Source organism: Periplaneta americana, chromosome 9, assembly GCF_040183065.1.
Source record: "Periplaneta americana isolate PAMFEO1 chromosome 9, P.americana_PAMFEO1_priV1, whole genome shotgun sequence".
Lineage (NCBI taxonomy): Eukaryota > Metazoa > Arthropoda > Insecta > Blattodea > Blattidae > Periplaneta > Periplaneta americana.
The window spans coordinates 176,806,018-176,831,765 of record NC_091125.1 but is presented as its reverse complement, the minus strand read 5'-3'; the positions used below and the strand labels follow the sequence as shown (position 1 = coordinate 176,831,765).

Sequence of the window (25,748 nt, the reverse complement as noted above, 5' to 3'; positions counted from 1 at the left end):
ACCCTGTTTACATGTTTCGACCTTTCATGGGTCATCCTCAGAACTGGTCGTTGTTGGTCTTGGCACCTCTTGACCCATAAAAGGTCGAAACATGTAAACAAGGTACATTAGAATTTAACACAAGAAAGTCTTATCATACATATTCCGAAGTGATACAGTGTTAAAAGTTGTGTAATCAATTTACTTTGTTGATTTGTGTTCAGTGACGACTCATGAGATTTTAGCTTGGTAGGGCTGCACTAAAATTTTCAATATACAGCATTATTATGTGTTATGTATTGGTACTACAGCAAAAATCAATTGTACTAATAAATTTTACCCGTATTGAAGCTGAAGCCATAATCAACCACTGAGCCAGTTCTTTTTGGTTCTGCTGCTGTTGTCATTGTTGATATTGATGTTTCTTTACAATTGAAGCTTTGAAACGCTATACACTATAAAATTTAATTTAAAAATACGCTACTGTATTAATTGTGTTATTAATTTTATTGAAGATAACATTTCACTGTTCAATTCACAATTTTATATGAACACGAAGTCTAGCCTTCTTTCTTTGTGGCTGGAAAATTAACCGTCACTTAACATTGCCAAAGTAGCAAGACGGCCTTGTGTCATTGTACTTCATAGAAAAAGCAGTAGTCATGGGAGTGGTAAGAATTATTTTGAGGAGAGAGAACACTTCTGTACAGGAATCTCCGATGACATGATTTCATACATTTTCATAAGTCCAGAAATATTATAGAATTCTTGCCTCTCGCACAAAACAAATAGTTCAGTTTTCTTTACACAAGAAAGAATAAGCTTCAATGGTTCTGAGTTCAGCTGGAGAAAATTGCATGTAATTTATAGTGTCTTTGAAAAGAGAGAAATTTAACAATTTTGTTTGATGAAATGTGAAGGGCCAACAGGACCGAATATGTTGAGAAATATATATGTCATATCATATCATAACAATTTTGCTGCATACAAATGGTTATTGAAAGCAAATCTCTCTTTTACCTGACAAGAAAAGTTATCAAACACCTCTTTCACAGAGACAAGATTTTGCGACTCAGTTTTCCTTTTCTTCATGGCAGGAGTTTCTTCTTGTTGATGAGTAACACAAGGAAGTTTGTTTCTTTCATGATTGCCTCAAGGAATGAATTTCCTGCATTGTAGATACTTGCGGAATTCACATTACAATGTCGCAGCTGATTATACAAAATACCCACATGAAGCATGATATAATAAAAAAATTCTAGTCCCAAGTTGAAGCTCTGATCATTCAACATATGAAGAATCCCTGTACCTCCTTGTACAGTGGAATGATTTCTTTCAATTTGAAGTTTCTCAAAGCATTCTATTAAACTCTCCTTATTTTCAAAAACAGTATTGACTAATTGGCTATGAAAATTCCATCGTGTGTTTGATCCTCCAGGTACTTGTCGAGAAACACTAACCAGCACAGGTAATCGTCATGGCTACGTAGAAAAAAATGCAGGTATAGTGGCAAGACTGCTGAAAAAAAAAATTATCTCGTGAATTCTGTGACACTGCTTTTTCTGTGATTAGATTCAGCTGATGTGTATATTTATAGGATTATTTAATAATTCTACATCTGCCTTCTCTCCACTTGTTACAGCCTCTCTGTCGTAGATCTGCGTGATAAGTATGTGACTGTCGCCATTCAGAACTGAATTCAACTGCTCTAAAATGCTTTCTGCTAATACTTCAGCATTTTGCACTTTTGGATTAAACAAACCCCACAATCTTTCACGCACAGCATCTCCCAATTCATAACGGAAAGCAATAATCTGCTGCATATGACCTGTTACATCAGTTGTGTCGTCTGACATGAGTGACAGAAATTTAAATTGTATTTCAGCAGATATTTCATCACGACAGCCTCCAAAATACAGTCAAGAAGTTCATTCTGGATTGTCTTGAAAGTTCCTGTAAACACTTTTGAGTTCAAAAAATGATTCTTGAGAGGCTCATCTAACTTTCCAGCAAATTCCAATAATCCTCGAAATACCAGGATTCGATGATTGTAAGGTTATGGAAGTTCAAATTTCCCGCAAAACTTTATACAGTCTATAATTTTCGAGAGAATTTCTCGATTTTGCCTGACTTTCTCATTGGGTTTGTTTGTTTGCTGTCTGTAAGCGTCACTTACCTGATTTGCGATGTTTACTTTTCCTGACATAGCCAAATCAATAACACAGTATGTTCTGCAGAATCTTCGTGTTTTTTTAGTTTTCTCTGCTAAATGTTTTAAATCATTTAGCCCTCCTTTTGTCCAAGTCGCATCACTTCCGAACAATAAACATGGAAAGCAAAATAGCGCTTTCTTTTTTCAAGACATTCATACAGCCATTTATGCTTATAATAAATAGAAGAATTAAATTTCCTAGAATAAGTCCGATTTCTGATTGATAATGCCTGAGAAATAACTAAGTCAGCATGTCATGATGTGAACTCTTTATTTCACTCTTCCTGCAAACGACAGCGATGGAAACTGATATCTTGCAGATATTTAACACTGTTCGTATTCATATTCGTCTTAAAACTGAAACAGTTTAAATAAGCACACTGCACAGCCTTATACTATGACAGCACATTCACTGGCACAGTGAAAAGAACAAAACACACCACGAAAAGATATGAAATCACTACCTGTATTGCATTGGCATATGGTCTGCATTGGCTGCACTCCGAAGCTGTTCATATTCAATACCAACAGCAGTCAGCCTACATACAGCTTGACAAAAGTATGGAATGGGATTTATGTCCAGCATTGGATCTGTTACAATCTATTGTGCTAACCCTCAAGCTAGACACGTTCCCAAACACACACCGACTGACTACACGAACCAGGTTTCAAGCAGGCAACCCCTCCTTGTCCCTAGGCCAGTCCCTTCTGTGTGTCGCCAGCTGGCAATTGGAGAATGCTATGGAACGACAACGAAATGGAGAAATGGTGGCGGAATGACATAGATGCCTAATATAGAGGAAAACAGGAGAACTCCGAGAAAAACCAAATGCGACCTTGTCCGTCATGAGTGTCGCCTACTTGAACCCGGGCTGCCTGAGGTCTGACAACTCGCCACTGCAGGGTTTGATAAAAGCATCTGTCAGTAGACGAAGACAATAGAAATAGATAATACATTCATATCTGTCAGGAATGGCATAGGGCTGCTAGCACCGCCACTGTTTGTGTTCCATGCCTGGTTACAATATGACAGATGGCATGTTCCAGGTTCATGAAATTAAAATTGTCAAAGCCATCCTTTCCTTGTTATTAGTTTGTATAATTAATTATTAGTTCCTGTCATTGTTAGGCTTATTTCTGTATTTCGTTATTTTGTGTATCAATGTAAGATGCACAATTCCTTATAAACATCTCCATTTCTTTTCTGATGAGGCATACAACAGTGTGGCACTGCTGTACCTGGGTACATTTCTATATCATGTGACATGATGAGGGTTCAACCTTCTGCCATGTTCACGCAGGAAGACTGGCCCCCAACACTCGTCGAGTTCAGTCGACGGTGCCAAGCTCTCAAGATTCCTGCTGAGCAAGTTACTGAGCTCAGTTGTCCCTTGCTCCCAAAGAAGATGTGTCGTGGACTGACGCCCAAGAAACAGCACGAGGTGGCCTGCCTTGCTGCTCTAGTGGCTGGGGAGTGCAACCGACAGGGTGTGACCCATGTTCTGGACGTAGGTGCTGGGATGGGTTACTTGGGTGGTCTGTTGCACCAACAATCCCAGTTCCACGTACTTGGCCTGGAGCGGGATGCCGCACTGGTGGAGGCCGCACGACGTCGCACATCTCCAGCAGTGCAGTTCGCTGTGTGTGACATTCTGTGCTCCACCAGCAACTCTGTGGAAGCTGCCATGCAGTCTGCTTGGGGCGCTCCCCATCAGACGTGTGTGACTGGACTGCATGCCTGTGGGGACCTCTCTGTGGATACGCTGCGTCTCTTTGTACGCATACCACACCTGCATCTTTTGGTGCTCGTACCCTGCTGTTACCACCGCATGCGCTTGCAGTCCTGTGGATTTCCTCTGAGCAAATCTCTCCACCGAGCATTGAATGGCAGCTCTCCAGCTTTCCTAGACGGACCTTTCCTTCGACTTGCATCTCAAGAAACCTCTGCCAGATGGCAGCAGTGGACAGAGGATGAGCATAAGCACCACAGTCTGCAAGTAATGGCGCGAGCTGTATTGCAACTGTATGCATACAGAGGTATGTAAGATCTTATTACCAGATTTTAGGTCCCAATGCTGAGCATGATAGGTCAGTTGCAGGGAGATAGACAGGCTACTGAGCAATGTCACATTCTCACATTCTTAGTCTTCACATTGACATTGAACAAGTTTATATATAAATGCACGTTTAACGTGAGTTTAATATAGCAATTCCTTTGTTTCTTAGAACTTTGAACATGTAGGCCTATTTATATTAGGCGATTCTCATGATGGCCATGAGTGGACCGAGATAACCATTTGACTCCAATTCACGCTGTAGCCACACAGGCAGATCATTGAATTCAATGCTATACTACCTCTGTATACATGCTCTAGGAATACTTTGAACACTACATACAAAATGTTTATACAGCCAGTGCTGACATACTGCGGAGAAATTTTAATTACTTCACCTTTCATAAACGACATAGAATATGTTCAAAATCAAGCTCTTAGACTCATTACTGGTGGAATCAAAACAACTCCAATAGATTCTATGAGATTCCTCACTAATATTAACAGCATCAAAATGACAATAGAAGAAAAAGCACTGATTCAATATGAAAAACTTATCAGATTACCAGGTAACAATTGGCATTCTTACAGTCCTCTTTGTAGATTGAAAACTCAAAATAGTTTCATATCTATTGTTCAAGAATTAAAACAGAAATCAATATCCCGAATTTAAAAGAAAACTTCCAAATGAAACAAAACCCTTTAATCTATTAAATATAGAATATAATCTAAATTTAACAGAAGAAATACTGAAATCAGAAGTAAACACTGAAATAATGAAACAATTGTCTTTAGAGACAATTAATTTTAGGTACCCTCCACAAAACTGGCTTCATTTATACACCGACGGATCCTTGATCTCCAGAGAACAAGGTGCCAGTGCAGGTGTTACGTGCTGTCTCTTCTCATTTTATAGATTTCTTGGATATGGAACAACAAGTTTTGATGGAGAAATCATTGCAATAAGCGAATGTCTCAGGAATCTTCTATGCCACATCAATAAATTTAGGAATGCAGTTATATTGTCAGACTCCAAAGCAGCTATTCTATCAATCGTCTCTAAACACACACCTTCATCTCAAACAGCAGAAATTACTAAAATGCTCTCTCAATTATTATCACTCAATAAAAGAATTGTATTCCAATGGATACCATCCCATTGTGGAATCCTGGGAAACGAGAATGCGGATGCTTTAGCAAAGAAGGGCAACACTGCTACTTACAGACCTGTTACTAAATCTACGTATTACTCTGTGAAAAGATTTATTAAATCTACATACTTAGACTTCAACAAACAAAATTTGATAACTCAATCCCAAGGGGAAAAATGGAACTCTCTGCATCAAAGTCCACAGTTAATTCCCGATTTCCCACTAAAATCGTCTGTAGCTGCATTTAGATTGGCAACAGGCCATGATTGTTTGGCCAAACACCTGCATAGAATTGGAATATATGAGTCCCCTAACTGCCCATTGTGCAACTCAGACCAAGAAATGGATTCGGAACACCTCAAAATCTGTGCTTCCGTGGCTAGTCATGATAATATCTTTGAAAAATATTGGAGTGCAAGAGGTCAAATGACTTTATTGTCAAACGCCTGGCATTAGAAAACAACAACAACAACCTCTGTATACAAAGGGATACGACTTGTCACTGTGAAGGAACCAAAAATCTGCTGTCTGCTTATTATTTGTTGGAATATTATAGTGGAGACTCAGATAAGCTGTATTGCAGCTGTAGGCACACAAGGGGTACAGTAAGACTGATGTGTAAGATCTTATTACTTGTTAAAATGTTATAGTGGAGACTCAGATAAGCTGTATTGCAGCTGTAGGCACACAAGGGGTACAGTAAGACTGATGTGTAAGATCTTATTACTTGTTAAAATGTTATAGTGGAGACTCAGATAAGCTGTATTGCAGCTGTAGGCACACAAGGGGTACAGTAAGACTGATGTGTAAGATCTTATTACTTGTTAAAATGTTATAGTGGAGACTCAGATAAGCTGTATTGCAGCTGTAGGCACACAAGGGGTACAGTAAGACTGATGTGTAAGATCTTATTGCTTGTTAAAATGTTATAGTGGAGACTCAGATAAGCTGTATTGCAGCTGTAGGCACACAAGGGGTACAGTAAGACTGATGTGTAAGATCTTATTGCTTGTTAAAATGTTATAGTGGAGACTCAGATAAGCTGTATTGCAGCTGTAGGCACACAAGGGGTACAGTAAGACTGATGTGTAAGATCTTATTGCTTGTTAAAATGTTATAGTGGAGACTCAGATAAGCTGTATTGCAGCTGTAGGCACACAAGGGGTACAGTAAGACTGATGTGTAAGATCTTATTGCTTGTTAAAATGTTATAGTGGAGACTCAGATAAGCTGTATTGCAGCTGTAGGCACACAAGGGGTACAGTAAGACTGATGTGTAAGATCTTATTGCTTGTTAAAATGTTATAGTGGAGACTCAGATAAGCTGTATTGCAGCTGTAGGCACACAAGGGGTACAGTAAGACTGATGTGTAAGATCTTATTACTTGTTAAAATGTTATAGTGGAGACTCAGATAAGCTGTATTGCAGCTGTAGGCACACAAGGGGTACAGTAAGACTGATGTGTAAGATCTTATTACTTGTTAAAATGTTATAGTGGAGACTCAGATAAGCTGTATTGCAGCTGTAGGCACACAAGGGGTACAGTAAGACTGATGTGTAAGATCTTATTGCTTGTTAAAATGTTATAGTGGAGACTCAGATAAGCTGTATTGCAGCTGTAGGCACACAAGGGGTACAGTAAGACTGATGTGTAAGATCTTATTACTTGTTAAAATGTTATAGTGGAGACTCAGATAAGCTGTATTGCAGCTGTAGGCACACAAGGGGTACAGTAAGACTGATGTGTAAGATCTTGTTACTTGTTAAAATGTTATAGTGGAGACTCAGATAAGCTGTATTGCAGCTGTAGGCACACAAGGGGTACAGTAAGACTGATGTGTAAGATCTTGTTACTTGTTAAAATGTTATAGTGTATCTTCGATGTAGTTTAGTGACTTGCCCCTGCAGTGCAGCATCTTGGTAGTTTGGGTTTGTTCTGCACCGAAATGAATGAGCCGTGTAGTGAAGAATTTGGGAACTAATACGAAGGGCTAAAGAATACTTTAGTGTTGAGTTCTTTGGATGTCACGTGTTTTGAACATTTTGAGAGAAGCTCGTTGTGTAAGGTATATTTTAAATGTAAGATAGATCAAAAGCAGAGGTTTGAATCTGTCAGGTAAGAGAAAATATTAAAACCTGGAAATTTAACAAAAAACAAAAATGTTTCGTCTCTTTGACACTGATACATCAGTGCTTGGGGAGGAACCAAATTCTCTAAAATCGGAAATGTGGGAAATAATGTGTTGAATGTTACCAAACTAGGTTTGAAGATGATGAACATGGAGAGTGTTTAATTTGGATATCTTGGCACCAGGAAAAATGTTGAGGTTAGACAATGTAGCCTACCGAAGAAACTTTGAGTGTCTTCAGTACAACAGTGGTTCTGAATGATGTTGTACATGTTTGTATTTGATTTGAACACCGGTACACTGAACAAAATTATTTTCATCATATAAAATTTTCACGAAAAAAATATAGTTTGCTATGCAGTTGCGAAATTACCCCAGTAATGTACCAGTGCATAAAAATTGTCATTGCTGATCAATTCGTTTATTCCTAACAAATACTGTAATCACGTATGAATTCAATATTGTTCTCAAACGATTAGGGAAGTTCATGTTTACTTGTTTCGTAGCTTAAGAACACTTCAGATACGAAAATATTAATACTATTATTATTATTATTATTATTATTATTATTATTATTATTATTATTATTGTTATAATCTTGCCATGTTATTGTCCTGTAAGAACTGTTACAGTCTGCAAGAAATTTTCAACCATGCCTTCATGGGGCATCTTATTTTTTTTTCTAGATTAAAAAATAGTCCCAAATTAGATGAAAACATGATTCATTGCCAAAGTAGCTGAATATCCCTACAGAGACTAGTACGGCTGATTATAACATTTGTGAAAAATGTACACATTCTTTTATCATTATTCTTGGACGTCCACCTGTTCCAATCTCACTTGTTTTTCGAGTATCCTCAGTATCAGAATGGCGTCTGGATACATTGTCAGTACAAACTTCCAGGGAAAATTGAGATTTTGTACTTGTATGAGTACAGTTGTTGAACCTTGTTCAGGATGTGAAGTCTTTATGCAGCACAGCTGGAGGGGAGGCCAGACTTAGGAAGGGAACAAAGCAGAATGCAGACATAAGAAATGAGCATCTTGAGAATTATTGAAGGATTTTCAGAACAACACTCACTGGCAAAAAACTGATCACCTACATTTTCTTTATAAAGTTTTCGTCATTTTTATTTTTCTGAAAATAAGTTTAGGTGTGCTGTGATTCATTTAGTCGTTCATTCATTCATTTTGTGATGTATACAGTAACAATGTAACAATAAATACGTAATAGCTAACAACGATCTGAAAAGAAGATTCTTTCTTCTTGGAACATTGTGTGTAAACTTCTGAGACTCATTTCAAGTGAAACAGAAGAATTTAATGGACTGGTAAATTGTTTTGTGGCAATGCTTGAGTTACTTTATTGTGTAAGTCCTACTTATTCAGCAGGAGTGGTCACTTTAATGAAAGATGGGAGGATTCCTTGATTGACCATACTAAGGGTATATCAGCAACTTCAGAGAGGCAGGAAGTTGTTCCAGAAGATCTGGTTCAGGGAGAAAACGAGCAACTTTGGCTCATGACGACCGCTTTATTATGATGCCACAGCTGTTGGGACCAGGGAGAGAACTATAACAAGTCGTCAGAAGGAGTTTTTTAATGCACATGTCAGTTTTCAAGGTGGAGTGGCATTTCTTTTGAAGCTCGTTTTCATGGATGGAGGTTCTTTGACTGCTCCAATAGTATATCGACGAGATTCTAATTGAGCATGTGGTACCATATACCTCATTTATTGGTGCTAATGCATGGCAATGCCCTTCCCCATGTTGCAAGGATCACGATGTTGGATTGAATAGGATGGCATGGCCAGCACGAAATTCCAACATGAACCCTATTGCACATGTGTGGGTGTGCTAGTAAAGCGAATTAGAAGTTGCTTACCTCCTCAAAGAAATTTACATTAGCACCAAAATGCTCTAAATGAAGAATGGAACAGCATCGACCAGAGTGTCATCTAGAATCTGATCGAGGGGTTGAGTTGGCAATTGGTAGCAGTGTTACAGTCGTGGGGAGGCAATACCTGCTGTTAGCCACAAAACCAATTAAACATATGGAAGAAAATTGGTACTTTTTGCAGATTTTTTACACGTTTAATGATACCTAGAGTTTTGTGTTGAAAATAATAACAAAAACAATAATAAAACGAATTTATTTGCTTAGAAGCATTGTTTTTGTCATTTTATAATGAGTTTCCTGGTTATTACATCATAAAGCGAAATAAATTTTGAGAAACTGTAGATTTTTTCTTCCTGTGAGTGTCAATGAGAGTAGGACCAATAAATAAATAAATGCAATTGAAAGGAAAACTAATACATGTTAAAAGAAACTTGTAGGAAGGAAGTTATGAAAATAACTACAGCAAGATCACGGACACGAATTTTGGCATGTTTCAGTATAATTTTGTATTAACTGTCTCATGTGTCATTGCTTGGGACCCTAATCTGCCGTATCTGTAGTTGAGGTCTGTATGTATGAAGTGCTTTCTTTTCCTTGCAGAGGGTGTAGTACTGCGCAAGATGCATCGTCGTGCTGTTCGCAAGACCCAGCGCTCTTCATTTGAAAACTACATAGATGATGCCTTACAGCGTTTTGAATTCGTTGCTGCAGGGGATTCCTGCAGTCCCTGCATCGCAGACGCACGTCGCCAGGTCACAGAACTGTGGCACAAGCATCGGGCATCTTGCAGGTTGGTGGAGGTGCTGACAGCTCTCCAGATGGCGATTCAAGGAGTGGCTGAAATCTTGTTGCTGGTTGACAGGGTTGCATACCTGCAGGAGCATGGTGTGGCCTGTGTTAACATTGTCAGGGCAATGAATGAGGCCATCTCCCCACGCAGCCTTGCCTTGCTGGCCAGGAAGTAAACTGTCGATATCAGTTTTACTTCAGACCTCCTCATTTAGCTCTGGAATTCTGTTCTTGATGCATAACATCAGCACACCTAATCATGTGCAGAGCGAACTGTAAGCAATGTCATTAATTTCAGGGGTTTATTTTTTTAGATATTTCAAACAAAAAAGTTTAATACAATTTTGCTCATTTTTGCTCCCTTTCCGAGATAAAAATTGTTCTATATGAAACACTTCCTAGCATGTTTTGAGAAAGGCAGTCATTGAAGTGCCAATATGCTCAGTCAATTTAAGAGGTTAGTGTATTATGATGATAAATGATTAGTGTTGTCCTTTAAATGTGCAGAAATTTGATCTGAAGAAATGTAACGTTGAAAAATTCCTTTGCAGAACAAGAAGTTACATTTGTTCAAAGCAAATTTCTGTACATTTAAAGGACAAAACTAAAATTCTTTCAATCATTTATTATCACAATATACTGCTCTCTTAAATTGACTGAGCATATTGCCAGTTCAATCAATGGCTTTCTCGAAACATACTATGAAATTTTTCACATAGAACAATTTTTATTTTAAAAAGGAAGCAACAACTAGCAAAATTGTATGAAACGCTTTTGTTTGAAATATCTCGAAGAATAACCCTTGAAATTAATGACATTACCTACTGTTCACCCTGTAAAAAGCAATTGTTAATTAGACAGCTCAGAAACCTGGCATTTGAAGAAGGACAAAATTAGAAATAATGTTCTAAGGGAAGAAAATGAAAATGCAAGTAGAATGTATCAAAACAGAGCAATTAAGATGGTTTGGATGACAGAAGGTGTATGAATGGGAAAAAGAAATAGGGGCAGACCAAGGCCACAAGGAATAATTAGAACCATGAGAGAAAGAAGATTGTAAGATGAGACATGGGAGAATAGAGAATGGCTGTACAATCCTGAAAATGGATACGGAAAAATGTCCTGGAAATTGTAAAACCTAATAATAAATAAGAGTGACCTAAAAGTTTAATTTGCTTCTGCTTTTAAATAGGCTGGGGTTTGTATCCTTATGCTCGTGTTTCACAGCATGCTCGTCCATATCGAAGTAACGTGTGGGAAAGACATTTGAATATTCAGCACAAATAGTTGAATAAGAAGAACAGTATTAGTAGTTGTGCAAAAATTGAATGTTAGTGATAATTTATCATGCAAAATTACCTGTAATTAATTTGCAGTTTTCAGTTAACGTAACTACTGCTGAGTTCTTGGCATTAACTCTCTTGCTGTCTCATATTCTCACCCAGTGGCTTTACAGGAAAAGGCTGAAGTTGATTCTGAACCATTTCTTTCTGAAGGACAATGGACAAAATGATAAGAAATAATTCCTTTTTTGTTCAGGAGTAATCGAAAGGATGTAACTGCACTTTTCCTTTGATACTCACGGATTATATTGTGTTGTACATTGAGATTCAACCATTTTTTTTTTTTTTTTCTGAAGTTTCATGGAAATAGTGTGATGATGTAGCTTGATATTTTAGTTGATTAATCTTTTAACTGTTGAAAAGAATAAAAGTTGATGTGGGGTTTTGTAAGATTTTATCAAGACAGTCATAAGATTTATTACCACAGCGTGCTGGTACCCATTGCTTAGAAGTGTCACTTTTCTTGGTATCTTCAACCACGTCCAGATGATAGTCTACTATTTCTATTGCTTGTGTAGAGTTAGTTTTATGAATTAGGTTTTTCTTACTTGTTGGAAGATTTATCTTTTTCTTACTTTCATGACAGAGAGCTTTCCTGAGATTTAAAGTTAACTACCAGTATGAAGTTTCTTAGCTCCCAGTTTCTAAATGGAAGTCTGATCAATTTTTCATATCGAATAAGAGCATCCTTTTCTAATAGAAGACTGGTGAACTATTAGTTGCATTGCAGGTATTGAAGTAGATTTGACAACGCCTGCTATTAATCGGAGATTTTGATTTTGTAATCGTTTTATGTTTTTAAGATTTGCTGTTATTAAAACTTCATCATAGTTTGTAATTACAGGTTTTATACAGACATTATAAGTAGTAGCAGGAGTTTTTCTTCAACATTCCCATTTCATACCTAACTAACGCCTTTCAGGTTTCTGTACTGTATATTCTGTAGGTTTATCCAAGTAAGTTTAGTATCAAAATTATTCTTAGTATTTTACTGAATTCGTAGCTGATAATAGTTTTCCATGATATGCTAATGTACCTTTGTTTGCATTGGCTTAAAAAAAAACCGGTAGTTAGATTTGTTAATGTTAAGTGTCATTAAGTTTTCTACAGACGAGTTACTTAATTTTTTAAGGAATTTTCCATTATTGTTTAAGTTCAGTGCTTTTTTATTTCTTGGTTTGAAGGCCCACATTACTATTAGGTTGGTGCATAAGTTCGTACCGTTTTTGTTTTGCGTGTTGGTGTCTGGTTACTATGGGTTTATTTATCTATTGTCATTTTTTTATTTGAAGTTCAATTGTTGTGCTTGAGTTTACATATTGAAGTTTTAATTTTTCAAGATAGTGAGTGGAGCTGTGGACACTAGAAAATGGAGTGTCAAGTGGAGAAAGTGGAACATTTCTGACATATCCTTCTTTTTGAGTTCAGTAGAGAGACGAAACCAGCCAGGAACATTTGCACCGTGTATGACAATAATAATGCTTTATTTTTTCTGGCAGAGTTAAGGTCGTAAGGCTTTCTCTTCCACTCAACCAGAGGATAAGAAGGAAATACATGATAATCTAATGTTAGTACAACAGAAAGTTAAAGATATGCCTAAGACAAGACTGAAACAGAAAAAAATATGCATAAGCCAGAAGATTATAGAACTTAAAGAAGATTATCGAACTTAACAATGGAGGGAGAAAGGAACTGCCACCCTATCCCATTATCTCCTGGCCTAGTTGCCTCATAATTGGTGGCTTCTTGGTAATACTTTCGAGGTTGAGACCTGTCTTCGGACAGTTGACTAAACAACAAACTTCTAACTTGTTTATATTTAATTTCCTTAACACTTTGAAAGGAGGGACAATAAATGTAATGTAAACCAATGAATTCGAAGTATTTTAGTTGATCAGATGTTAGGTTCGCCTCTTGAATGAAAAATATGTCAGTTTTATTTTCTTCAGTAAGTTTAAGAAGTTTTGTTCTTTTGAATTGAAAAATAGTTTAATTAATTAGTATAAAATCTCAATTTATATTATTCGAATGAATAAGCTGTCTTTTTTTAGATCCTTTTGGTATGCAAAAATCACAAGAAATTACCTCCCCACCTTCTTCCATCACAACCCATCAAGAGTCCTGGCTGTCCCAGAAGTCTTCGCCACTCCTCTCTGCTTTTTGCTCCACCAGTCCATTTATGGACTCCAATACTTTTAGCATCTCCCTAGATTAATACATGAATAATGTGAAGTGTGACAAAATTGTGTGTGTGTGAAAGGAAATGTTGAAGATTTGATCTCATTGTTTCATCAGCATTGGATGAAGTACAGAGAAACAACTGCACCATCTCAGAGATTGTTTCTTAGTGCAAAGAACTGATGAAGAATTTTAATGAGCAGTCTTCTAGGAAGAATGGCCTTATCTCCAGCACACCTTCTAGCATAGATGTTACGTCCCATGGGGAAAATGGCAGAAATGGACTTCAACTCAGAAGAAAAATAACATTCCCCTTAATTTTACTAGAGAAAGTTATCCAGGAACTTCTCTGTAGCATTAATTATTAAATTCCAAGCTAAATCATCACCAGCATTCCATAAGTTGAGATGATAGGGAGTGAGAGCTTTGTGGCTGGTGGAAGAGTCATAAAAATGAATTGGATAATTTAACGACAAAGTGTTCCCTGTAATTCAACAGTTAGTCACAGCTAAGGCCTCTTCTGCTAATGTTGAGCGCATTTTTAATTATTCGGACTAGTTCACTCTAAACTTAGAAACAGATTGGGAACAGAAAAAGCCTCAAAGTTGGTTTTCCTGTTCAGTGTTCAATAAGGAGGCAAATTTGAATGATTTTGATGTTTAACTAAATGTCAGTTTATTAGTGGAAGAGTACAAAGAAAAATAGTTACGGATTAAGCAGGGGATTATATAGATACGTCATCTGTGATCTGTCACAAAAAAGAATATAGTCTAAAAAATTTATTTAGTTTAGAATAACTCTTCTCGGGTTCTCAGCCAGGTGAGTTGGAGATTAGCTTCCAAGCTTTCGACGGCTAGCTCTGCCATCTTCTTCAGGGACGAAGTGATGTGGGACCACGTGTAGCCGGTATATATGCAAAAGTAGGGCTTCCCGCTGCGGGCCAATCAGGAGCTAGTTCCTAGTCCCGACCGCCAGGCGCATTCTGTTTGGTGGACACGTCAGCCAATCAGGAGCCACTTGCTGGTCCCGACTGTCTGCCGTGTGCTGGTGGTCTAAGCGTATTGATGGCAGGTTTCCATGCTGTACTCAGCTGTAGACCCCCGTCTCTGTTGAAATTATTGCCATCTAGCTGGATTTCGATGGCTTCCTTGATAACTAAGTCCCAGTAACCTGATGTCTTGTCCAAGATGGTGGTGGCGCTGAAATCTATCTTGTGGCCAGTTTCTAGGCTGTGTTGGGCTACTGCAGACTTATCAGGATAATATAGTCTTATGCTGCGTTGATGTTCCTTGCAGCGTTCCATAATAGTTCGTCCCGTCTGCCCGATGTAGCATTTCCCACACTCACAAGGTATTCTGTAGACACCAGGTGTCCTGAGACCAAGGTCGTCCTTAACTGGTCTCAGCAAGTTCTGGATCTTTGTGGGCGGCTTATGGATGGTTTTAATCCCGTGTTTTCTTAGCATTCTGCTAATTTTGCCCGAGATGGGGCCGTAGAACGGGATGTATGCCATGCCCTTATTCTCCTCTTGTTCCTCGGCAGGTGGTTTGTCCGAAAGGGCCCTTCTGAGGGCCAAGCCGATTTCCCTGTTGCCGAAGTTGTTCTGTAGGAACGTCTTACGTAGGTGACAGATCTCAGAAGGGAGACTCTCTTTGTCCGAAATCCCTCTCGCCCTGTGTAGAAGAGTCGACAGGACCGTTCGTTTCTATGCCGGATGGTGGTGGCTGTGTCCATTGAGATATAGATCGGTATGAGTCGGTTTCCTGTATACTCTGTGACCCAGTGTGCCATCTGACTTCCTGGAGATGAGAATGTCTAAGAAGGGGAGACATCCGTCTTTTTCCACCTCTTTCGTGAACTGGATGTTCGGGTGGATATTGTTCAGGTATTCTTGGAACTCCTGAAGTTTTTCTTCTCCATGAGGCCAGACGACCAAAGTGTCATCTACATAGCGGTAGAAGTGAGCTGGTTTCAGGGGCGCGTTCTCCAGGGCTCTGTGCTCGAAGTCTTCCATGTACAAATTGGCTATGGCGGGTGACAGAGGTGAGCCCATGGCTACACCATCGGATTGCTCATAGTACTGCCCTTTGTACATGAAGTAGGTGGAGCTGAGCGTATGGTTAAAGAGTCCAATTACCTCAGGCGGGAAGTGAGTTCTCAATAACTCCAACGATTCCTTGAGTGGGACTCTAGTGAAGAGGGATACAACATCAAAACTCAACAGAATATCAGATGGATTTGTTCTGATGCTCTGTAGAGTCTTGATGAACTCTTCCGAATTCTTCACATGGTGGCTGCATTTTCCCACAAGAGGATTCAGAAGACTGGTGAGGTATTTGGCCAGCCGGTAGGTGGGAGAACCTATGGCGCTGACAATAGGTCTCAGGGGAACCTCCTTCTTGTGAATTTTCAGCACCCCGTAGAGTCTAGGTGGTCTCGTGGAATGTGGAGTCAAGGACTTCGTCACTTTGGCTGGCAGATTGGCCTTCTTTAGTAAGGCAGTTGTGCGCCTTTCTAGGGAGCTCGAGGGGTCGCGGCTGAGTATCTTGTATGATGGATCCGCTAGTAGTTCCAGGATCTTCTCATGGTATGTATTGGACTCCATGACGACCGAAGCATTTCCTTTATCTGCCGGTAGCACCACAATACTTTCATCCTCTCGTAACGAGCGGAGTAAAGGAAATCATAAGCGGGGTGGAACAAGCTATCCACAAACTCCCGACCGACACTGCGGAAGAGATTCGCAGGGACGTCTGCGGGGCCCTCATAAGGGCCGGTAGAGCCACACCCAACATCACAAAGGCAGAACACCAGGCACTCCGCTCGTTACGAGAGGATGAAAGTATTGTGGTGCTACCGGCAGATAAAGGAAATGCTTCGGTCGTCATGGAGTCCAATACATACCATGAGAAGATCCTGGAACTACTGGCGGATCCATCATACAAGATACTCAGCCGCGACCCCACGAGCTCCCTAGAAAGGCGCACAACTGCCTTACTAAAGAAGGCCAATCTGCCAGCCGAAGTGACGAAGTCCTTGACTCCACATTCCACGAGACCACCTAGACTCTACGGGTTGCCGAAAATTCACAAGAAGGAGGTTCCCCTATTGTCAGCGCCATAGGTTCTCCCACCTACCGGCTGGCCAAATACCTCACCAGTCTTCTGAATCCTCTTGTGGGAAAATGCAGCCACCATGTGAAGAATTCGGCAGAGTTCATCAAGACTCTACAGAGCATCAGAACAAATCCATCTGATATTCTGGTGAGTTTTGATGTTGTATCCCTCTTCACTAGAGTCCCACTCAAGGAATCGTTGGAGTTATTGAGACTTCACTTCCCGCCTGAGGTAATTGGACTCTTTAACCATACGCTCAGCTCCACCTACTTCATGTACAAAGGGCAGTACTATGAGCAATCCGACGGTGTAGCCATGGGCTCACCTCTGTCACCCGCCATAGCCAATTTGTACATGGAAGACTTCGAGCACAGAGCCCTGGAGAACGCGCCCCTGAAACCAGCTCACTTCTACCGCTATGTAGATGACACTTTGGTCGTCTGGCCTCATGGAGAAGAAAAACTTCAGGAGTTCCAAGAATACCTGAACAATATCCACCCGAACATCCAGTTCACGAAAGAGGTGGAAAAAGACGGATGTCTCCCCTTCTTAGACATTCTCATCTCCAGGAAGTCAGATGGCACACTGGGTCACAGAGTATACAGGAAACCGACTCATACCGATCTATATCTCAATGGACACAGCCACCACCATCCGGCATAGAAACGAACGGTCCTGTCGACTCTTCTACACAGGGCGAGAGGGATTTCGGACAAAGAGAGTCTCCCTTCTGAGATCTGTCACCTACGTAAGACGTTCCTACAGAACAACTTCGGCAACAGGGAAATCGGCTTGGCCCTCAGAAGGGCCCTTTCGGACAAACCACCTGCCGAGGAACAAGAGGAGAATAAGGGCATGGCATACATCCCGTTCTACGGCCCCATCTCGGGCAAAATTAGCAGAATGCTAAGAAAACACGGGATTAAAACCATCCATAAGCCGCCCACAAAGATCCAGAACTTGCTGAGACCAGTTAAGGACGACCTTGGTCTCAGGACACCTGGTGTCTACAGAATACCTTGTGAGTGTGGGAAATGCTACATCGGGCAGACGGGACGAACTATTATGGAACGCTGCAAGGAACATCAACGCAGCATAAGACTATATTATCCTGATAAGTCTGCAGTAGCCCAACACAGCCTAGAAACTGGCCACAAGATAGATTTCAGCGCCACCACCATCTTGGACAAGACATCAGGTTACTGGGACTTAGTTATCAAGGAAGCCATCGAAATCCAGCTAGATGGCAATAATTTCAACAGAGACGGGGGTCTACAGCTGAGTACAGCATGGAAACCTGCCATCAATACGCTTAGACCACCAGCACACGGCAGACAGTCGGGACCAGCAAGTGGCTCCTGATTGGCTGACGTGTCCACCAACCAGAATGCGCCTGGCAGTCGGGACTAGGAACTAGCTCCTGATTGGCCCGCAGCGGGAAGCTCTACTTTTGCATATATACCGGCTACACGTGGTCCCACATCACTTCGTCCCTGAAGAAGATGGCAGAGCTAGCCGTCGAAAGCTTGGAAGCTAATCTCCAACTCACCTGGCTGAGAACCTGAGAAGAGTTATTCTACATGAAACGCCGGGAAAGCCTCAAGTCATACTTTATTTAGTTTCTTTCTCTTTCTTTCTAGATCATTTTATTACTGTTATTAATATGAGGGCTGTTCAAGAAAGACTGAGATTGTTTTTTTTTCTCGGATGTTTATTACTCACCTTTAATGTTTACATGATCTTTTTTAAAATCGTCCCCTTCTACTTCAATACAACGGGAGTAATAAACAAGTCAAAGGGAGTGAGCAAAAAATTGCATGACTGATTTGCGATGTGAGGTTGTGCAGCCTCAGTGCAATGTGCTTCCTCACGTGTAGTATGTGCCTGTCGTGGTAATGCCCATGGTAATAAAAACTCGCATCCCAGCTTCAGTTTAAGGTTTTTATTATTGTAGTAATGCAGCCTACTGGTGATTTACAATTCAACAGCAAATGCGTGATGATATTGAACTATTTCAGTCATATTAGTTATTGATCTGTTTCTTCAATTTAGAACGAACGTTTGTGTTAACCATAATTCACAAGAAAATACAATCGAATTTATATAATAAGACAAGTCGCGATCATTGTGTGTTGAAATAAGTGTCCTTGTGGACGACGAGGTGCCTGCCAGGCACCTCAAAGGCGTGGTGACACTGAATGGCAGCTGTGAAGCGCAGCGTGAGCAGAAGGATGCCGATGTACAGACTTGCCACGCCCAGGAACAGCAGGCTGCTCAGGGGGAAGAACGGTACACAGTCCACTGAGTCCCCGAATGTCAGCTCATCTAAAAATGGTTGCGTCTGAAATGAAGAGCAAAACTGATATTAATAGCCATATTGCTGTCGTCGCCTACAGACTAATGATTATCAGTTTCGATCTCTTTTCGACAGAATCTATGAGGTCTGTCTGTGACGGACAGCAGTTTGGAACAGTTTTCTGTGAATATCAGAGGTGGTTAAAGATTTGATTCGAAACACATTTGGTTACATTTTTATCTTGACCTGTATTCAGGGATGTCATTTGAAACCCCTTATTTGTCTGGATCACTCCATGTCATGGTATAAGGCATCACATTATGCAATGCATGCTGGTTCACGTCCTAGTGGGAAAAAATTTTTCTCATGACATTTTGGTCAGTGTATAGGACTGGTGCCCGCCCAGCACTGTGATGCACTTGGGGATCTACGATAGGTAGCGAAATCTGGTTACGAATGCCAACTATAATGACTGATTGGGGGGATCATTGTGCTAACCATACCATACATCCATTGCATTTGGATGATCGTCCACCTCTGCTTTGGCATGTGGATGTGAGGCCAACAGCCAGCTGGTTCGTGTGAGTCCTTAAAAGGGCTGTAGCACCATGGATTATTGTTATTGTTGTTTAGTCAACTGTCCGAAGACAGGTCTGAACCTCACAAGTGATACCAAAAAGACACCACTTACGAGGCAACTAGGCCAGGAGATGATGGGTAGGCATGGATTATTATTATAAATGACTTTTAGAGAACCTGGAGGTTCATTGCTGCCCTCACATAAGCCTGCCATCACTCCCTATCCTAAGCACGATTAATCCAGTCACTAGCATCATATCCCACCTCCCTCAGATTATTATTATTATTGTTGTTATTGTTATTATTATTATTATTATTATTATTATTATTATTATTATTATTATTATTATTATTATTATTATTATTATTATTATTGGTTTGCTCTGATGATACTTGAGGTACATTCCTCTTCATCATCTGTACAATCCATGTTCTGATGATTATTTGGAGTACATTCCTCTTCACCATCTGTACAATCTATGGCTCTGATGATTACTTGGGGTATATTCTTCTTCATCGTTCATACAATTCATGGCTATGATGATTACCTGGGATACGTTACTCTTCATCATCTGTACAATCCATGGGTCTGATAATTACTTTGGGGTACATTTCTCTTTATAATCTGTACAAACTCCTGGCTCTGATGATTACTTTGGCTATATGCTTACCAACTATGTCCATTGTCTCAGCGATGAAGATTCATATTTTTTTCCCCTAACCTGATGTCAAATGTTTTTCATATCTTCATAACAGTCTTGTAAATAATTTTTTTAAGTGTGAATTCACGTACTATGGACTGTTTAGTGTACTTCTCCAAAAAATGTCTCTGCTTATTCATTAAAATCGACGATAGAGTACACACTTTCTTCTGTTTGCCACAGCAGGGACATGTTTAGCTGCTGCAATATATTGTGTCACAAAATAATTCTACTTGTGGTTTACAGACTTTTCACAAACTTTATACAGTAAAATTTTTTCATCTGTTGAAAAAATATGACTTCCAAATTCTTCAACAAAGTTGTTCAGTTTGGTACTGAATGCTCACTTGTTTTGACCTTGTGAACTGCATGTCATGTACTAAACTGACTTTCCTGCTTAATATTTTTGTGTTAACAATGAACATGTTATGAAAGGACAGCCTACCCTTGTCGAGTCTAACAAAGGATGCTGCTAGAAATTCCTCAGTAATGTTCTAAATTGACATCTTAGTGAGCATTTACTATGATCAGGTAGCAACCTATTTAAACTTGAACACGTTGTTAGCACATTTCCTTTATATGATGAAATCCGACGCAAGAAATTCCTTACAACAGCCTGCTGTGCTGGAACAAACAATTGGGCTTACTTCTAATCCCTCCCAAACAAGCACTAAACTGCAATAAGAGAAAAATAAAAAAATAACAAAAAGAAGACAGAATAGTACGAAATAGGCAGCAAGGTACAAAAAGAAGAACTGAAACCTTCCTATAATGTTTGATAGATAACGAATGTCATGTCTGCATACTTAAATCTTTTCTTACAGTCACCATAAAAAAAGGAATTTGGCATAAATTTCAGCTCTTGTCATCAGCAATCACCTGAATTGTCCTGAAAACGATTTGCACGCCCTTTTCTCCATCTGCAAAGATGGTGTGGTCGCTGCAGTGATAGGACAAGCCAGTAGGACCCCAGACACGACTGCTGCTCATACTGCGCACGAGTCGCGCCAGACTCTTGGGTCTGCCCATCACCAGCACCTCTCCTAGCTCCCACCATTCCCTTCCATAGCGGTAGTACCTGAACCTGTCCATAAAAGTCCTGATATTTGGAAATGGTGCTACCAGAAATTCTGTGTCATCTTATTTTTTAGATACGACCTCATTCCATATAATAATTTAATAACTGAATTACTGAAAATTATAAATTGAACAGTAATGTTTGAAGCATTAACTGGTTAATTCAGCACTATGGTACTAATTAATATTATCCATATAAATAATTATGACATGTTTTCAAAGGGTATAACACTAATTAATCATCATTAAGGAGTTTCATTAATAGATTTTACCAGTTCATTAAATACGATAAATGATCTTCAAATGTTCAGTCTTATGACTTATCAATTTAATATTAGCATTTGTTAATACGTGTTAAATATAAATAATGTATAAACGTTTTTGCCTTTTACGGCATCATCAGATACAACTTGCTTCTACAATATCTAAATTACATAGTGGAATTTTTGTTTTCTCTTCTAGTAAACTATCAAATTGGTGTTATAATAATAAGTAATAATATGTAGGTAATAATGACTCACGAGGTTTATGTAGTTTACTTGTTGGATATTTTTTTTATTATAAGTTATATGGTAGGTTACGAGAACAGACAACTACAACCCATTCATCAATACACACATTAATATGAGAATTCTTCTTCAAAAACTGAATTACACGTGGTATCATTGCTAACAAGGTATGCGGATTTATGAAATTAGACTGGTACTAAAAGAAAGAGAAACTCAAAGAATTTGTATTTCATTTGTTTGAAGTTGATTGTTTTGCCACCACACTGCGCAACAATCGCAAAAGCAAAAATGGCCCACAGCAATGTTGTGTGGTATGCGGAGACAAAATCCGTGATTTCAACGCAACGAAATTACAGACTGGTGCATGGAGGAGTTGCACCTGATACAAAATCAATTAGGCTCTGGTTCAGTAAGTTGCTTACGACTGGCAGTGGGTGGAGCTCGGCATTCCGTGACAAAAGAAAAGGTGGAAGAAATGCGAGCAGGATTTCAGAGAAGCCCGAGTATCAAGGTAATTCAGTGTACCTCCGACAACTGTGCATAAGCGGCTGTACCTTTAATTTAATACAGATACTGGCAGAGGTTTCAACATTTTGAGGTCTCCACTCTTTTGAGCAGCTGTATAAATTAGAACCTAATATAGTAATTAATAAAGTAATAAATTATGGAAATGTGCTTCCACATTCAAATCCCTCTATGTTAGAAAGACATGAGGTAATTTTGGCTTGCAATGTCTTCAACTCCGAGGTTGTTGTTGTTGTTTCTAGTGCCTTGCATCTGGCTATGAAGCCATTAGCAGTCATGCTTTCCAATACTTTTGAACTGTAGTTTCTTCTGATCTTAATGCTTCACAGGTCTTCAAGTGGTCTTCATTTCTGCTGGATCGTTACACAGGACACATATTGGTGAAGCTGAGATACCTATTCTGTAGAGAGGACTTGCTAGACAGTCATGATTTGTCAATAGTCTGAAGGCTGCAACTGCTGTTTTCCTTGGTCTCTGGGGGATTATATCTGGGTTGGAAAGTAGTGTAATCCATTTTTTATCTTTAGCATTTGATTCTATTTCTTGTAGGTATGAATGAGAAAATTTTGTAGTGATCAAGCGTTTTAACTCTGAGGTTGTTAATGCAGTTTTCTGCCATAGGAATTTCTTAAATACATGAGTCATCCTAAAATTGTTGTTGTTGTTTTCTAATGCCAGGCGTTTGACAATAAAGTCATTTGACCTCTTGCACTCCAATATTTTTCAAAGATATTCATGGCCAGCCACTGAAGCACAGATTTTGAGGTGTTCCGAATCCATTTCTTGGTTTCAGTTGCACAATGGGCAGTTAGGGGACTGATATATTCCAATTCTACGCAGGTGTTTGGCCAAACAATCATGGCCTGTTGCCAATCTAAATGCAGCTACAGACGATTTTCGTGGTAAATTAGGAATTAACTGTGGACTTTGATGCAGAGAGTTCCATTTTTTCCCTTGGGATTGTGTTATCAAATTTTGTTTGTTGAAGTCTAAGTATGTAGATTTAATAAATATTTTCACAGAGTACTACGTAGATTTAGTAACAGGTCTGTAAGTAGCAGTGCTGCCCTTCTTTGCTAAAGCATCCGCGTTCTCGTTTCCCAGGATTCCACAATGGGATGGTATCCATTGGAATACAATTCTTTTATTGAGTGATATTAATTGAGAGAGCATTTTAGTTATTTCTGCTGTTTGAGATGAAGGTGTGTGTTTAGAGACGATCGATAGAATAGCTGCTTTGGAGTCTGACAATATAACTGCATTTTTAAATTTGTTGATGTGGCATAGAAGATTCCTGAGACTTTCACTTATTGCAATGATTTCTCCATCAAAACTTGTTGTTCCATACCCAAGAGATCTATAAAGTGAGAAGAGACAGCACGTAACACCTGCACCGGCACCTTGTTCTCTGGAGATCATGGATCCGTCGGTGTATAAATGAAGCCAGTTTTGTGGAGGGTACCTAATATTAATTGTCTCTAAAGACAATTTCTTTAGTATTTCAGTGTTTACTTCTGATTTTAGTATTTCTTCTGTTAAATTTAGATTATATTCTATATTTAATAGAGTTAAACGGTTTGCTTTAATTTGTAGGTTTTCTTTTAAATTCGGGATATTGATTTTCTGTTTTAATTCTTGAACAATGGATATGAAACTTTTTTGAGTTTTCAATCTACAGAGAGGACTGTATGAATGCCAATTGTTTTCTGGTAATCTGATAAGTTTTTCATATTGAATCAGTGCTTTTTCTTCTATTGTCATTTTGATGCTGTTAATATTAGTGAGGAATCTCAGAGAATCTATTGGAGTTGTTTTGATTCCACCAGTAATGAGTCTGAGAGCTTGGTTTTGAACATATTCTATTTCGTTTATGAAAGGTGAAGTAATTAAAATTTCTTCGCAGTATGTCAGCACTGGCTGTATAAACATTTTGTATGTAGTGTTCAAGATATTTGGATTCATAAGTCCTAGGAAGGTGTTGGCCATTGTATTGGATATTGAATTCTCTTTCTTTTTTACCAAGTGAAAATATTTGGTAGTTACTTTTGCTTAAATTGAGTGTCATCAAATTTGATGTATTCCATTCATGTAGTTGATTTAGAGCTTTAAGAGCATAATTTTGAATTTTGTCTCTATGTCTGTAAGATCCGGAAGTCCACAAATCTATATCATCTGCAAATAGTGCTGTTTTCATGTTTGATTCCTCTAATAGGGAGGGTAAGTCATTTATATAAATATTGAATAAAGTTGTGCTAAGGACAGCGCCCTGAGGTAGACCTCGATATGTTTGTCTGTAACTAGAAAGTGAGTTATTGAATTTAGTGGCAATGAATCTTTGACTAAGGAATTCTGATATCCATCTGAACATATTGCTGGAGATACCTAATTTCTGGAGTTTTAGTAATAATTTATTTCTCCAAACAGAGTCATATGCTAACTGAAAGTCAATAAATATTGCCAAGGTATCTTCTTTCTTGTTAAAACTGTCTTTTATTTCTTGGCCGAGGCGTATGGCTTGTTCATTAGTAGAGTGTAGTTGTCGAAAGCCGGCTTGTCTTGGTGATAAAAGATTTTGGGATTCTAAATACCAGGTTAATCTGTTGGAGATCATGGACTCCATGGTTTTTGCTATCATGCTTAACAGTGCTATTGGTCAATAACTATTAACATCATGAGCAGGTTTCCCTTTTTTTGTGAATTGGTACAATGATTGCTTTTTTCCAAGCTGCAGGAATTGAGGTGTTCCATGATAAATTGAAAATGGATAAAAGTACAGACTTGGCTTTTTCCCCCAGATGTTTAAAAAATTCGGAATGAATGTTGTTGGGGCCAGGAGATTTCTTGGTTTTTAAATTTTGTATAGCTATATTTAATTCTTTGGAAGTAAAATTTTGATGAAATATTTCAGGTTTTGTACTAGTAATATTGTTTTTATTATTTTTATGTAATTCTCTTTTGATAAATTTGTCAGTTTTTTTTTGATATTGGGATGTAATCTGTAAGAGTTTGAGTAGTGTTTATTAAATGTGTTTGCTATATCTCTGCTATCTGTTAGTGTTTTTTTTTATGAATAATAGGTTGGCTAGTATTTTCCTGTGTATTGGAAATATTCTTCAGAAATTTATATGTTTTAGCGCTATCGGTTCTGTAATTAATATTTTCAAGAAATTTATTGAAACTGTTCTTTTTTGCTGTTATGATTGCTTTTTT

The 25,748-nt window shown here is 38.8% G+C and overlaps 2 protein-coding genes across 3 annotated transcripts in view; one reads left to right on the top strand and one right to left on the bottom strand.

Moving 5' to 3' along the window:
• Positions 1–25,748, top strand: part of LOC138706792 (methyltransferase-like protein 25B) — a 63,099-nt gene that overhangs the window by 28,699 nt on the left and 8,652 nt on the right. The window contains exons 3-4 of one of the 2 annotated variants that reach the window (XM_069836497.1): positions 3,493–4,228; positions 10,026–10,215. In XM_069836497.1, coding sequence (XP_069692598.1) covers positions 3,493–4,228; positions 10,026–10,215 — 926 coding nt within the window. Of the gene's footprint in view, positions 1–3,492; positions 4,229–10,025; positions 12,425–25,748 lie in introns of those variants that run through there. The other variant, XM_069836496.1, reaches the window with a different exon arrangement.
• The window catches only part of LOC138706793 (uncharacterized), a 31,516-nt gene continuing 24,541 nt past the window's right edge, over positions 18,774–25,748 (bottom strand). The window contains exons 6-7 of the mRNA XM_069836498.1: positions 21,307–21,511; positions 18,774–19,192 (exon numbers count right to left, since the gene is read on the bottom strand). Coding sequence (XP_069692599.1) covers positions 18,974–19,192; positions 21,307–21,511 — 424 coding nt within the window. The 3' untranslated portion in view covers positions 18,774–18,973. The remainder of the gene's footprint in view (positions 19,193–21,306; positions 21,512–25,748) is intronic.